Source organism: Perna viridis, chromosome 2 (assembly GCF_037379345.1).
Source record: "Perna viridis isolate PV_CMFRI_1.1 ecotype Kerala chromosome 2, ASM3737934v1, whole genome shotgun sequence".
NCBI lineage: Eukaryota > Metazoa > Mollusca > Bivalvia > Mytilida > Mytilidae > Perna > Perna viridis.
This window is the reverse complement of record NC_142446.1, coordinates 20,562,956-20,579,625: the sequence shown is the minus strand read 5'-3', so window position 1 is coordinate 20,579,625 and position 16,670 is coordinate 20,562,956. Positions and strand designations below refer to the sequence as shown.

General features: G+C 32.5%; 2 protein-coding genes across 5 annotated transcripts in view; one reads left to right on the top strand and one right to left on the bottom strand.

The window, feature by feature from the left end:
* Positions 1 to 1,889: 1,889 nt before the first annotated feature.
* LOC148624001 (prostaglandin reductase 2-like) overlaps positions 1,890 to 16,670 on the bottom strand; it is a 17,381-nt gene continuing 2,600 nt past the window's right edge. For 2 of the 4 annotated variants that reach the window (XM_088566401.1, XM_088566402.1), the window contains exons 2-7: positions 13,649 to 13,849; positions 13,071 to 13,235; positions 11,547 to 11,756; positions 10,284 to 10,405; positions 4,213 to 4,300; positions 1,890 to 2,168 (exon numbers count right to left, since the gene is read on the bottom strand). In XM_088566401.1, coding sequence (XP_088422527.1) covers positions 2,061 to 2,168; positions 4,213 to 4,300; positions 10,284 to 10,405; positions 11,547 to 11,756; positions 13,071 to 13,235; positions 13,649 to 13,840 — 885 coding nt within the window. In that variant the 5' untranslated portion in view covers positions 13,841 to 13,849 and the 3' untranslated portion in view covers positions 1,890 to 2,060. Of the gene's footprint in view, positions 2,169 to 4,212; positions 4,301 to 5,362; positions 5,606 to 10,283; positions 10,406 to 11,546; positions 11,757 to 13,070; positions 13,236 to 13,648; positions 13,850 to 14,460; positions 14,580 to 16,670 lie in introns of those variants that run through there. The other 2 variants (XM_088566400.1, XM_088566403.1) reach the window with 2 other exon arrangements.
* Positions 15,812 to 16,670, top strand: part of LOC148624002 (uncharacterized) — a 2,657-nt gene continuing 1,798 nt past the window's right edge. Inside the window, exon 1 of the mRNA XM_088566405.1 lies at positions 15,812 to 15,965. The gene's annotated coding sequence lies outside the window, so the exon portion shown is untranslated. The remainder of the gene's footprint in view (positions 15,966 to 16,670) is intronic.

Below are 16,670 nucleotides of genomic sequence, written 5' to 3'. Positions count from 1 at the left end.
TCTTTTCTTATTTTTATATGACCACAAAAAAACTGCAGTCATGTAATAGTATGGTGCTGTTGGCACTTGGTTTTGTGTGATAGCTTGAATTGGCTGATCTTCATATTTTACCACAAGGTTCCAAACAACAAAAGGAAGGTTGGTATTGATTTTGAAGGCCGTTTTGAAATTCATGATCGAAACATGTTTTTCAAAGAATTGATTTATTTTACTCCAGTAGAAGCATATGGATGTTAAGGATGTTGTTCCACAATATTCTATACTACTATGGTTGTATTGGGATTGATTTTGTGGGTTAAGATTTTAACTTTTTAGAAACGAGGGACCAAAAGGGGGCCAGAAACAAGAGTTTTCCTGATGTCTGGACAATAACTTTACTGACAAAATAGATCTCTATTAAATTGCACTACATGGTATCATACCACAAGAGGAAGTCTGGGATTAATATTGGGGGTTGAAACTTTAACTGATTAAGACTAATCAAGGGTACCAAGGTTCTAGCGGAAATCAAAAGAATGTAATCCAGGGACAAAAACCAGACAAGGAAAACAGACATACACAACAAAGAACATAAAGTAACTAAAATAATACATACAAAGTAACAAAAGTAAATGAGCAACTCGGACTCCACTAAAAACTGGGAGCATGGACCAGGTGCACCAGTAGGGTAAGTGTCCTGCTTTCTAGGAATAAGGGGCCACAAAGGGACCAGAAACAAGCATTTTTCTGATTTCTGGATATTAAGTTGAAGGAAATTGATCTTTTTCAAATTGTACAATAAAGGGCCATACCCAAAAAAGGAATGGTTTGGAATGACTTAGGAGGTTGTGAACTGTTTTTTTTTTAAGTGTGAAGTTATTTCAAATAGATATAAAAAAATATAACAGCCACTCCTTATAATTTAATCTATGTATCAAAATTCATCGAGTAAATCATTAAAAAAGTTTGATGACATCTGTCATTACGAAATTTGGTCAATGAGTTGATAAACAAAATTTTTGATCCAATCAGAAAACATGTTACTTCTGAGATTAAGTTATTTAGTGATAAGCCAAAAGTTTACACACTAAGTGAAAGTTGAATATTGCAAAGCATCAACTCAAGTTATAAGAAACGGCTCATTTATAAAATTAATAGTTTTTAACAATCCTGTAAAGTGTCAAAACTAGCATTTGTAGCTTTTAAACTCAGAAAATTTGGCCAAACAGAATCTAAGATAGCCTCTTGTTGCAACCTTGTTGAACCAAAAGTTGAACATATGCAACAAGAAATTCTTTCCAATCTTATCTTTGATAAGTTCAAAACCAGACATCGTGTCCTTTCTATATACAAATTTCAGTAGTTTCCGAGTACTTCCAAATTGTGTGACTAACAGTACAAAAACAAGTCCCCACACCAATGTGTTTGACAGATGGTGTAGAATGAGTTTAAACTTTCAAAGTGGCCAAAATTTGCCATTGAAACTCTCAAATTTCAGTTGGTTAGTTGTATATTTTTAAAAGAAGTAATTACCAGTTTAAAGATCAGATTATTAAGTATGTACACGTATGAGTTTCTGACCTATAGGACATCTGAATATTAATGGGAGTTGAGTAAACTTTACTTGTCTAGAATTAGTGTTTGAAAATATTTTGAGTTAAGTGTGCAATCATAATTACATACATGTATATTTATGTATATTTTTATTTATAGTTTTTTCCCTTGAAAGTCGGTAACTCTTGAGACATGTTTGGCGGACTTTGTTTGGCATATCTTGTTGATGCATGCCCGCTTGATTTATTATTTGGTTAGAAAGAGTGAGACAGTGTCAAGTTTATATATATTAGTGTACATATTTTATGTATATATGTTATAAGAAATTTATTGACTTGCATTATGGGAAAAATAAATTATTACAAAAAAGTCATTGTTTTATTCTTTAAGACATGAGTAATTGACATTAAAAAAATTAAAAATGGTAGCTGAATTCTAGGTGCATCTGGTTTAATTTATTTAATAATACAATTTGTTAATACAATAGACTAGTTCAATATAACTGTCAAAAATAACCAGTGGAACTTTCATAGTATTCCTACATGAACTAATTGCTTTCCTATATTTCCTCCCCTCATCATAGATACAAATGCAGGACCTGCAGTCATCAACCCTTCTGTTATTGTCTCTCGGACCTTCAAACAAAAAATGACTATTCATGAGTTTAGATTACATCATCACCATTACACAGAACTTATACATTGTACAGCAAAACCTGTTCTAACCAAACCTTGAATAATCTGAAAAACAATTTACCAGTTATACCATTTTTTTTCTGATTAGTGATCATTTGAGCATTTGAAAATTTCCCATATTTTGTCATACATGCTACTCATTCTTTCACTCTTTGGCAGGTTGTTCTGGCACCCATCAACACATTTTATAGACCAAAGAACATGCAGTACACATGGTATACATAAGACATTTTTTCTTTAATTATACTACAGGCTCTAGAGAGCCCAGATCGCTCACCTGGTCAAAAGCAGTCTTTTAAGCCTTCTAAAGCAATAACTCAAAATCAACAGGGGACACTACTGTACTTTTGTCATAAGAATCATTAAGTCAAAAGAGAGCATCTCAGTTTTCCAGTAAATTTTAAAATTATGAAATAAATATCTCAGTCATTTTTTGACTCTTCCAGGGCAATAACTCTGACATTAGTCAACAAATCTTTATGAAAATTTTGTCAATAGGTCTGTCTCACTATGCTGATCAATTTTACCATGTCAGAATTTAGGTTAACCTATTTGTTAACAAGTAGTTTCCAAAAATCTTCAATTTGACCCATATCCTCTATTTTTAGTAACAGTAGCCATGGTTTTTGCCAGATCAAAAATCATTCATGCCAAGTCTGTTTACAATCCTTCCAGCAGTTTCAGAGGAGAGGAATTTCAAAGTTAGAAATGTAAAATTCAGAAAATTCATTTCAGGACCCACAACTCAAACATCTGCCAACGGATCTTTCTGAAAATTTTGGCATAGGTCCATCCCATGATGCTGAACTATTTTAATCCAGCCAGATTTTTAAGCTAAACCTCAATGTTTTTGAGTTACTTGCAAAATTCTGCCATTTGATCCTTATCGTCAATTTTGGTAACAGCGGCCATGTTTTTCACCAGACCAAAAATCTCAACAGTGATTTTGTGCAGAAAACAATCACACCAACTTTCAGTCAATTTTGCTTGGTAGTTTCAGAGAAGATTTTTTTAAAATGAAGGCATTTAAAATATAATAAAAAAAAGTTGAAAAAGAGCAATAACTCCAATATCTGTTCACAAATTTTCACAAAAACTGGCAAACAGGTAGATCGTACCATGCTGAATATTTTTAGCCTGTCAGAATCTTGCTAAACCAAATGGTTTTGGAGAAATTTGGCCCCTATGTTCTATTAAAGAAAAGATAAAAAGATAAAAGTTTGGACCCCTAACCCAACCCCCAATGTAATGATTGCCATAAATAACAAGAACATCCTGTGGCGTAACATTTTACTTGTGCTTATTTTATAACTTTTTAATAGCACGTATTTACAGGTAAAACTGGTAACTACATTTACCGGTAAATGAAAAAGATGTATGTATAATAACTAGAATGTATACTGGATAAATCTGTAAATAAAACGTGTTCAGTTGGTTATATACCAAGTTTGTTCACTTTGTACTCTTATTAATCAGAAACTTCATCATCGAACATGAACTATATTCACACTGAAACAATCAAATGGTTCAGTTTTCGGTTAGTGATGACCATGCATATAGAATGGTTAATGTGCTGAAAATGGAAACACAGCCTATAGGTGCACAAACAAGTCATGTAAAGTTTAGAGTCACCACATATGTTGATGAACTTGTAAATGTCAAGGCACCAAATGAGCATAACCATGTAGTAGCTGAGAGAAAGATTGAGGCAAAGGAGCTCCAGTTAAAATCAGCGCAAGTGCAATGCAAATTGTTGCAAATGCAAAAGGCACATTATCCCAATATTGATGTCATAACTAGCTCTTTACATTCCTAGTTACAAATAAAATACCTCATGTTTCTACAGGTATATATAAATTCTACATAAATTTAAAACAAATCATTTCCATACTGTTTATTTGTCTTGACAAATATTAGCTTATAAAGTAGAGAAAGTTATATAAAACAAAAAAGTATGCATGTATAAATGTACTCTAAAATTTACCTTCAGTTTCCCTTGAATAAGCCATTGTCCAATCTGAGCCAATGCTTGATCAAACTTTTCTGTATAATTCAGTACTAAAAATCTGTCCCTGGAAACACAAATTAGAGAAACTTTTACAAAGTAAAGGCAAAAATTTAAGGAGTCTGAATCGCTTCAAAGATTTCCAACCTTGGTTAAGCATTAGGAAAGATACATGCCAATATGTTTCCTGAACAGTTACAATAGCAACAGGTTGGCTGTAGCCACCTGAGCCACATAAAAGTGGGTTATTTGTAGAGGGTAAAGAAGTTAACAACTCTCAAGTCTCATAATTTTGGCACAAATGGTTTCTGGGTAGTTGATCTTTAAATATCAAAATTATAGATAGCCCTCTGGCACAAACCATGTTTAATCAAGCAGAAACAAAAATAAATCTTCTCTTTTACCATTTATCCCAAGTTTTGTTATAATAAGCTCAGTAGAAGCAGAGATAAAGGCCATAATGTGTTCCACAAGAAAAAAAAATTAAACAGGTCCTACTTACGACATTACTGCAAAGATGTCAAACCTTGGTTAAGCATTAGGAATTAAGGTATTTTTATTCCTCCTCATTTATATGCATGTAAATGTTCCATATCAAATAAGTATTTCTAAAAATACATGTATTGTTCGACCATACACAGGAAAATCAACCCATTTTTCCAACCTAAGTAAAATTATTATTTCCTTTAAATTTCACACAATATTTACCATTTTCCATTATTTAAAAATATGAATTGCTTGTAAAATAGTTTTCAAATATCACAAGGATTGAAATAAGATTTATGAAAATTATAAAGTCGATTTTTCAGGATGTTGCCCCTTTGACCCCTTAAAACTAAACAAGAGGTTCACAAGAACCTAAATCACTCACCTGTTCAGTATTGAAAGAATTGCCATATTCAACTCTATATCATTATGTATTCATTATCAAAATATTAGTGAAATATATACAAATTCAGCAACTTTGATTTTCTGGAAACCAGGAAAAAACTGGAAAAATTGTCAAAATTGTATTTTCAAGGGATACCATTCCATGAAAAATAAACAGATTTTTCTGAAATTTCAACCAAATATAGATCTCATTATACTGATTATTTTTCAATTTACATTAATCATCAATCTGCTATTTTTTTTCTACAGGGCAGGCAAGAACTGGAAAAATTGTCATTAATGACACTTTCTGGGCCATAACTCTAAGGAGGGTCAAATAGATTATTCTGAAATTTGTATCAATAATAGACCTTTTGACACTGTACAGAAACGCAAGAGTTTTTCTGACATTCGCACCATTGACGGATCTGGTCTTTTTATTGTTCATACAGTTGGATTTTGTCAAGCTAGCTGTTATGCTTCTCAAGAAAATAACCAAAAACTGAAAAAAATAGATAAAATCAGAAAATAACAAAGACTCTAAAACTTGTAATTAGATCAACTTCAAATTTGGAGGGCCAAAAAAAACCAAAGAGCCTAAAAAGTCTTACATGTCATCTATGTGTTACAGTTTTTAAGATATAAACCAAAATGTATGCTGAGATCCCTATCCTCTATATTTAGTAACAATGACAATGTTTTTTTGGCAAGGGACCATACCATATACAATTTTGGGAGTAGACATGTGAATGTGACTAAGTTTCATGAAATTCTGTTTAGTGGTTTCAGCAGGGAAGATTTTATAAGATTTGCTAAAGATGAATGACAGCGATGACAAAGACAGATGCCAAGTGATGACAAAAGCTCACATGGCCTTAATAAAAAAACTTCATTTTTTGCCTTTCAAGGCTAATAACTCGAACAAGGAGTCTTCCAACAATTTTGACCCAAGGGAGACTTTAGTAGGCCTTATCAATAGGAACATTTCATTAACTGAAAGTTTTTTTCTATCTATTACAGTTTTTGAGATATTAGCTGAAACCTACAAGAAACATTTCGCCTTTCAAGGGCAACAACTCGAACAAGGAGTTGTACACCAACTTTCATCCAATTAAGACTTTTGTAGGCCTGATCATAAGGATCATTTCATCAAATGAAAGTTTTTTTTTCCTTCTATTATAGTATTCACAATATTGGCTGAAAACTGAAAAAAAAAGAAGCTATTTTTCGCCTTTTAAGGACAGTAACTCTATCAAGGAGTTGCCTAACAACTCTGACCAAATTCAAATTTTGTAGAACTTTTCAAGCTGTAGAAGGAAAGTCACATTTATTTATCAATACATCTTATAGTTTTTGAGATATGTAGAAAATGGTAACTTGATCCCTCGGGTCTTAAAACAGCAATGGGGCCATGTTTTATGCTTGATCTATATAATCAATATAATGTTTTAAGTAGATACTCATAAAAAGATGGTGACCAACTTTGGTAATAATCCACTGAGTGGTTTCAGAGGAGAAGATATTTAAATGTAAGTTAAATACAGCCGACAAAGTCAGACGCCTAATGATGACAAAAAGCTCACATGGCCATTCAGGTCAGGTGAGCTAAAAACTGTAAGAGATATTATAAATCGGATTGAAAAAGACAAGCAGGGATTTACATAAAAAAATCAAACAAAACAGAAACTTTCATAACTGGACCATAATCAAAATTTTGATTTTTTTGGGTGTGGCACAATTTTGTACCCCTTTAACTCCAAAATGGCTAAAAATAAGTCTACCCAGTAAAAATGTTATTAACAGAATTTCAATTCTAATGATAATCATTTTCTGCCTCTCAGCTCCTTATATTTAAAAGGTGTTGGGCAAAAACTGTCAAACACTATAGGGCACTCTGCCATGTCCCAAGAAACAATATGTTAAAATTTCAAAAAGATCAGGTAAGTTTTACCCAAGCTATCATAAATAAATGAAAGTTAATGGACATAACCTGCAACAAATAATTTTTTCTGCAGTTGAGGCCCAATTTTGTACTCTTATAACTCCAAAACAGTTAAATAAAAACCTATTCAGTTAAAAAACCCATAACAGAATTTAATAAAGAGCTTCACAGATCGCTGCATGACATGACTGCAGTGACAAAAGCTGAACAGTTGGGGCAAGTGTGGACACAAAATTAATTTTTGATATACTCAGGCATAGGGACTTACAGTTCATTAAGACATAACAACTGGTTTGGACACAATATAGCACAAAATTTGCAAATTAAATAAAATTTTCAAAATCAAACCAAAAATAAGTTTTTTGGGGGTGTGGTGCCTTTGACCCTATGATTTTTTTTCTTCAAGTCGGACTAAAAATTTGTAAAAAGTTTATTTATTTGGGCTTGGCCAAATTTTGTACTACTTTAACTCCAATGTCTACACTGTAAAAAATTTTCAAAATAGAGTTTCAAAAGGAACATGTATATAATAAAAATCAGATCGACGTTAAGTTTTTTCTATCAATTCTAATGATAACACCTATATTCCATTTTCAGCCCTTTATTACCAAATGCGATAGGGCAGAAACCTCCACAAACTCTAGGGCCCTTGGCCATGTTCCTAGGAACAATATGTTTAAATATAAAAAAAAAACTGGATAAGTTTTACTCGGGTTTTTGTTAATAAACGAAAGTAAACTGTGCCAACAAAGACAACACTAACAATTATGACAACAATGCCAAAAAGGTGATACCATTATACAATTGAAAAATATTTTCGTAGTCTTATAAAAATCTAAAAAGTAACCCAGTGACAACAGGACCATCAAAATCTGATAAAAAAAAAAAAAAAAGTTTTCTATCTTTTCCAATACCTATTTCCCCCTTTTCAAATTGGGTAAGGCAAAATCTCCATAAACTAATGGGGTGGCAACGGTGTGTTCACGTTTCTCCAACATTTAATTATTAGACTAAATAACATCAATTAAAGTTAGGGATTATGGGGTCCTCAAATGGGTTTGATACTAAAATTTACCTGTATTTTACCTTTTTTAACTAAGTACTTTTCGATTTTTTGTTTATTTGATCACAGTAATGTTGTTATTTATTGTTTTGTTGCTGACTTTCTATTTTTTTTATATTGAAAGAAGACAAATATATGTTATAATTATTGTATTACAAATATATCACAGTTATTGCATACACGTACCATATACTAAAAACAATGCAAAATTAACAAAACATGGAAGGGTAATCAAGGGAACCAAGGTTATAGCGTTAATCAAAAGAATGTAATCCAGGGACAAAGACCAGACATGGAAAACAGACATACACAACAAAGAACATAAAGTAACTAAAATCATACATACAAAGTAACAAAAGTAAATGAGCAACTCGGACTCCACTAAAAACTGGGAGCATGGACCAGGTGCACCAGTACAGTAAGCGCCCTCTGCTTTTCTAGAAACACCCGCCAAGTTGCTCATAAAAAGTCAAGTCCGGGGTATACAAACGAGGAAAGGAAAACTATACATTGAAAGCATAGCACAAAGTCAATTTCAAACAATTTATTACTACCGAAGTTCCATACGTATACAAAAGAATGCCTGGTCTGCATAATCTTCAGCTGTCTTCTGTTGATTGAGGCATCTATCTTTATGGATGGCAAGTTTGTTGTCGATGTTTCAGAATTTCTTCAGTATTGGTCTTGTTGTTGTGCCAGCTGCTACCTAAATCTGATTGGCCTCTTTGTTTGCTTTTGTTATTTGGAGCAGTTCTATCAACTGGTACATATTGAGATGGGCGTGTCTAACGAGTTTCTTCAGTTTGCTGTGCCATCCTTCTAGGTGGTTGTTGGCGCATGGTTCTTCGGTTGATATTTGGTTCCTGTTGGTTGATGTCTGCAGAAACAACGTTGGACAGGTTTCTTGTGGTTAAAAATGTGAGTATTTTCTCTGCATTGCCATCATCAATAATAAATAATCTTTCATATACAAGTATTTGTGCCCATTATCCGTTGAGTTAAATGTCCATATGTGTAGATGGTAGTCTTGGTGTTTCTTTATTTCTGGATCGGTAGAATTACGTACGGGATTTGTGGGCAGTTCAGCTATTATGTTTTCGTGGTCTGGGTTGATGTCAATGTACTCTACTGAACATAGTTTAGCTCCTTCTTACAGTTTTTATAGTTGGTATTGGTATGGTTTCCTTGGTACATCTGTTTTATCGAATTGAGTACTGACTCGGCTTTTACTTTTGTAAGTAATTTTAATAAAATTATATTGCCTAAACAAATTTTAAATTATTTAATTTTAAAAAAACAATTCAAATACTTGCCTTAAAAAGATAGAAATATATTTTAAAAAAATATTCACTGCTTTAATATGCCACTTTTTTGCATAAGAAGAAACAAAACTGAATGCAAAAACATTAAATTATTATTATATTACTGTGTCTCTAGTCAATGAAATCATTTAAAAATATCATCCAACATTTTTTATTGGAAAAGGTAAAATACAGGTAAATTTAAACTATCAAACCCTTTTGAGGACCCCATAATCCCTAACCTTAATTGATGTTGTTTTAGCCTAATAAATGTTGGAGAAACGTGAATAAACCACAAATGGGCCCTCTGGTTTCCTAGGAACAATGTGTTAGATTTTTCAAAAAGATTGGATAGTTTTACTCAAGTTAAATAAACAAAATTTAATGGCTGCCAATTAACCAATGATGAAGTGATACCATTATGCGACCAAAAAAATGTTTGAGGTAGTATAAAAACTGTGAACAATGCTGCCTAAATTGATACTCCCACTCTCACATTTGATAATATGAACCTAATGACCTCCAGGTTGATTTGGTTCAAAATCTAAAATAATAGGGAATACAATGGTAAAATGCATCAAAGATTTTTTGAAGTTTCATCAATTCCATTCAGTTATGTAGAATGTCCCCATGTCCATAAATTGCTTTGAGAAAACCCAAATTTTGAATTGATCAAAATCTAAAATAGGAGGTGCAAAAGTGGAAAAATAAATAAAAATTCTGTGAAATTTTACTGAATTCCATTCTGTGGTGTAGGAGGAGTAATAAATAACAGATCGGTCCCTCTTTGTGTAAAGGAAGGAACAACATCCCTATCACTATTTAACTCACACAAGTGAAGATATAACTAGAAATGCCATGTATGGTACAGTACCTTGTAATATTCCTTTCTTTTAAAATCTGTTGTGTTTCCTCAGGTATAGGAGGTGGGTATGGCACATCTTTGTTGTACACAGCTATCTGTCCACACAGTATTATATGGGAATCTCTGTTCATCTTAAGTTATGAGAAGAGGAAATATCAATCAATTGATTTTTGTAGATGGAAATACCAAATATCAATTCATTTGAAAGAGAAATGAAAACACTCCAAGCTGAATTTTTCTCAGAACTGATAATTTCTTGCACATTCCATTTGTATTCATTTTAATTTCTATTTCATTCTAAAAAGGTCCATGCATTGAGGATTTTAACATTTAAGCAGACAGGTTTAATATTATGGTTATGCAATAAATTAGTCAATTTATTTGACTTCCAACTGAAACTCAGATGTTCATGATATTAATAAAAATCCTTGAAAATATAAATTCACCTGATTTGCACACCTGTAATATTGCATTTCTAGAATTATTTATACAAAAATTATTGAATCAAACAAGATAAGTAAAGGAAAAAACTTCCACATGGCGATTTTCCTGCCTGATCTATAGATTCCCCTCTGATCTAAATGGAGATTTATCCGCCTTGTCACCTGATCAATAACTGATCTACATGGAGTTTCACCTGCCTGATCACTTGATCACTAACTGAACCACATGGACATTCACCTGCCTGATCACTTAATCACTAACTGATCCACTTGAAGATTCACCTGCCTGAACACTTAATCCCTAACTGATCCACCTGGAGACTTACCTGTCTGAACACTTAATTCCTAAATTTATCCAACCAGAGATTTGGCTGCCTGACCACAGTTAAATCCTTACTGTTCCAACCAGAGATTAACCTGCCTGATTGCTCGATGGGTAACTATTTAACATCGAGACATACCTGCCTAATCACTTGATCACTAACTGATCCACACAGAGACTAATCAACCTGGAGATTTACCTACCTGAACACTTGATTCCTAACTGACCCACCTGGAGATTTACCTACCAGAATACATGATTCCTAACTGGTCTACCTGGAAATTTACCTGCCTGATCACTTGATTCCTAATCAACACATCTGGAGATTTACCTGCCTGATCACTTGATTCCTTACTGACCCACCTGTAGATTTACCTGTCTGATCACTTGATTCCTAACTAAAACATTTGGAGATTTACCTGCCTGATCACTTGATTCCTAAATGACCCACCTGTAGATTTACCTGCTTGATCACTTGATCACTAACTGATCCACCTGGAGCTTTACCTGCCTGATCACTTGATTACTAACTGATCCACCAACATTATCAAAATACACATCTACACCATCAGGACAACAATTGATCAACTGTTCCATTACATTCTGGGTTTTGTAATTGATAGCATTGCTGAACTGTAACTCTTCTTTAAGGTATTTACATTTTTCTTCACTTCCACATATACCAATAACTTTTCCACATCCTTCTAGTTTTCCAAACTGAAAGAAAACAAGATACATTTATATTTGATAATTATATTTACCTCAATAGTCATGTACTGATAAGATATGCTCTTCAGTTATTTATATCATTATTTAGAAAAGTAAAACTGTCATAGATGTGGGAGAAAATCTCAAGAGACATGTTCTGATTTAAGTGAATCAGTCTTAGCATAGAATAATATTGAGGCAGAAAGTCAAGTTCTTATAAATATTTACAGGACACAGACACATTATGTACCTTCCCTAACCATCTTTCATTTTTTTGTCAACCCACTCTGTCTTATATACGTATATTAATGCATTTGAATCTCTTATTTAACATACAATATGATAGTGTAATTACTTCATAAAGAATGTTTCCTTGTGTCATATCCATTTTGTAATATGTTCATGAAAATAAAATATGTTTAAACTAATAACACAGTAATATTAAGAGTAAATTTTAAAAATTGTGATGTTTTACTATTGTGAAAAAATTTCAGTGGATTATAATTGCAATAACTAAAACATACAATATTGTATAATGAATCTAGATTTTCTTCTCAATTAATATTTCAAAAATAAAAAACACAATTAGTGAAAAATTACCCAATTCCTATAATGAATACTTAGAAAAATTTCTGAACTTACAGCACTGCAACTGACTTTATATCAAAATGATAAATAAAATGCCTTACAGGGTGCAGCTTGTTATGACTGCTGAGTTCAAATCCTAGGGACAAGTACTAACAACATTCTATACCACTTTTACTAGTAATTTGCATGCTGATTTAGTGTTCTAAAAACTTTTTAATTGGTATTAAGACATAGAAACTAAGCAATTTATACAAAAGTGAAGAAAACACTTTTTTCTGAACCTTTTTGTCCCTCACTCCTAGAGATAAGGGCCATTACTCATTATATCCATCAAAACCTTCTTTTTGTGGTGTGGAACCTAATAGTACATGAACTGCATAGAGATAAGTGATTGCTCTGAAACTGGAAAAATGTTTGTCATGGATACATTAACCACCCTAAAAAATTAAACACATCCCAACTTTAGTGGTATTGAACCTTGTGATACAAGCAACTCACAGTTCTATAATTAAGTTTTAAAAAAATGCTATTTTTTGTCTCTTTTCGCAACTAGTCCTTAACAGTTTAGTTATAACCCCACCATTTTCTGGCAAAACAGGAATCACAATGAAGCAAACATGTGACAATACAATTGCCAATAAAAGCTGAAGATACAAAAAGGAAGGTCTTTAACATTTTCAACAAATCCTTTCAAAGATAGGCCTAACAGATTTATTCATAGTTTCCCATACTTACTTGACCAGCCAGCGATCCACAGGCACCAGCAGCTCCACTAACAACTAAAGTAGAGCCTGGCTTTATATTGCCTTTCTCTGTTATACCTAAATAAGAAGTCAGTCCAGTCAGGCTTAATACACTAAGATAGTAGGATATCTTGCCACCAACAGTTGTTTGGTCTATCTGCAAATAATTTAATTTTAGAAGTAACATGCTTTTTGATTGGATAAAAAATTTTGTCCATCATCTCACAGACCAAATTTTGTAATGTGACTGTAATGCCATCCACCTTTTGTTAATGATTTTGATTTTTGAGGACTATGTTGTAGTCTATTTGAAATTACTTCAATGCCTGTGGTGCACACTTGAAAATAAGAGTTTTACCTGAACAAACCTTGTAATAAAAATAAATACTGATAACATGCAGATAATTTACTCCATTCATCTAATTACTGACTTATTCTTATAAAAAAAATCATTGGGAGAATAGAAACCTTTCTCCACAAAATAAAGGTAAAAAATACAGCTATGTTTTATGTGTCATTAAATAAAAAAATATTGGTTAATTGTGGAAAGAAATATTAATTTTTCAAAACCTTTTGCATTGACTTGTCTGGTTTCTTTACAAAATACTCCATCCATGGCCAACCAAACTGTGAACAAACTAAATTTCCCTCATTATAATCTGGATGTAAAGATTTGACAACACACCCAATACCCCCAAAACCTTCAATGGTTTCTCCAATCTGCCATGGTCCCATATATTCAACACCTGTACTCTCATTCATCCGGCATCGCTGTAAATAAATAAGTACAAAGTTTTCATTTAAAATTGGAACATGTTGATAGAAAAAAAAATTTAAATATTTTCTGTTTTCCAAATTGTTAAGTTTACATTTTTTGAAACTTTCTTTCATTCTATTTTACATGTATGAAATCTGTTCACTATGAGACTGAAAGAAATAAAAACACAATCAATCTAATTAAAACTAACTCTTGTAATCTAACTGTGTTTCTGCAATGATCAAATGAAAAGGACTATAGTTTTAATTAAATTAAACAAAATTTACTAGTCTTATAACCATCAATAGTCCCTGCTATTATCTTTGAATATCTTTCAGTTTAAATAGTAAAGGTTTGAAATAAATATTTTGTTTCTGGCCAAGCTTTCCTAAGAATAGTCTGTTAAACATGTACGCTATTCAGGATTAATGTCGATGTGGAAACAAACATGGTTAAAAATAAAAAATGGAAATGAAATAAGCAGATATTGTTCAGTCTCTAAATGAGTGAAAAGTCATCTAGGAAGTCCAACTTATCATATAGTAACAGTTATATACACAATTATACACCATTGATGATGTCATACTAATAGATTCAAATAGTAAATTTAGCCAGATATGATTACCAAAGCAGGATCAACTGACAAATATAAGGTTTTCACTAAAATTTCTTCATTCTTTAAACCTTGTGGAAAGGAGCAATGCTGGAAGGAAAAGTTTTCATCTTTTGGTTCCCCATTCACTCCTGAAATAAAAAATCCGATTCATTTCTAATCCCCTTCGCAGGTCTATAACCACTTCCCAGCTGAGTTCATATCATTCCAATAGATTATAGGCTCCGCTACACAGCCTTAGAGGATGTTAAAAATTTCACAGTATGACCACAGTACTCTGTGAAAGAATAATCAAGGGAACCAAGGTTATAGCGGTAATCAAAAGAATGTAATCAAGGGACAAAGACCTGATATGGAAAACAGACATACACAACAAAGAACATGAAGTCACTAAAATCATACATACAAAGTAACAAAAGCAAATGAGCAACTCGGACTCCACTAAAAACTGGGAGCATGGACTAGGTGCACTGGTAGGGTAAGCATCCTCCGCTTTTCTAGAAACACCTGCCAAGTCTATTTTTTGTAACAGGGGCCATGTTTTTTCGATGGATCATAAATACCCACACCAGTTCTATGCAGGATACTCCAAGGAACATTCATACAAAGTTAGATTTCAATTGGTAAGTAGTGTCAGAGGAGAAGATTTTTGAAAGAAATAATATTACAAATAGCCAAAAATGTAAAAAAAAAATGGCAATAACTCCAACATGGCTTAACAAATTAAAACAAAAATTTGATCATAGATAGACCTTATCATGCTTAACACTTTTACCCATGATGATGGACGACGACAACCAAGGACAACAATGACAGAGGACGATGATGACGGATGCCAAGTGATGGCAATAGCTCACCTGGCCCTTGGCCAGGTGAGCTAAAAATACCTTGTCAAAACTAGTCTTGCATTTTCCCAGGTTCTATAACCTCATACGCATATTATTTTTATTTCAATGTTATTGTCTACAACTGTTGATGGAATTAAAACTTTTCTCTTACTGTTACATGAACAAATACATCTCGATAAAATGAGGTCAGTCAACAACCAGTTTAATTAAAATCTTGATGTAACCATACCATTTGCATTAAGTTTACATTTTGTATGTGAGGGGACGACCATTTGATTTGAGGGGAAGGTGGGGGCCTGGGCAGTTTTTGGAAATAAAAATTCTGGCCCTAAAAAAGTTTAAAATAATTCAATTTTCTGACCACAAGTCAAGATACTCCAAACAGTGGGTAAATTTTTCTTAATTAAAAATTTTTAATTCTATATCCTTTATGACCTCTCTTTGAAGTTTGTTATTAGATACCTAGTGAACATGTTTCTGATTGGTCACACCTAGTAAATTTATAGATTTTAAATTCATTTTCGGTTGGTATCACACGATAAAACACATTTAACTTTAGTCATCTTATCTTGCATGTAGGCACTGAGGACATTGGTAGTGGTCTTAATTTTGATTTGATTGTATTGTATTATTTCAATTTATTTACTTTGATGAGAGATGTGCTGAAATGTAAGTTTTAATTTCTACTATTTCACCTTGTTTAGCAGATTTTTACACTTCTAAAGTTAATAAAGTAATCAGAGTAAATAAATGTTTATTAGATTTGTGTAAGAGATTTGAATTTTAACTTGTTAAATCTTTTAAGCCATTTGTGCAGCAGCCGGATCATTTGAACTTGGCGACAAGAATACTCGTATACGAGTATTGTGCACAATACTCAGGTATTTTATTAAAAAGTTACCTGAGTATTGTATACGAGTATTGTATACGAGTATTGTTGATTATTGATTTTTTTGGCTAATAAACAATTTAGTATTGTTTTATGAGTATTGTAAAGTGTAATCAAGTAATTAAGTATTGTATACGAGTATTGTTGATTATTGGCTTTTAATAACCATCTGACATTTTATCTTGTCTTACGATCATATTGTTATTTACTCATTTTTATGACTTAGTATAACAACTACATTCTTTTTGAAAAATATTGGTAGCCCTTAAAAGGGCTGTTGGTAGTCCTGAAAAGGACTGTTTGTTTAAATATATCTTTAAGCAACTGGATACTGCTCGGCTATGCATTTATACAGGTTGTCAAATGCTTCTTGGGTAGAAGTGCCCCAACGATCTCTCCACATTCTTTCGTCCAGGTACGATGGAAGGGAATCTGCCTTTACACCTTTCATAGTTTTAAACTTATATTTAGCCTTTGCCCACTAT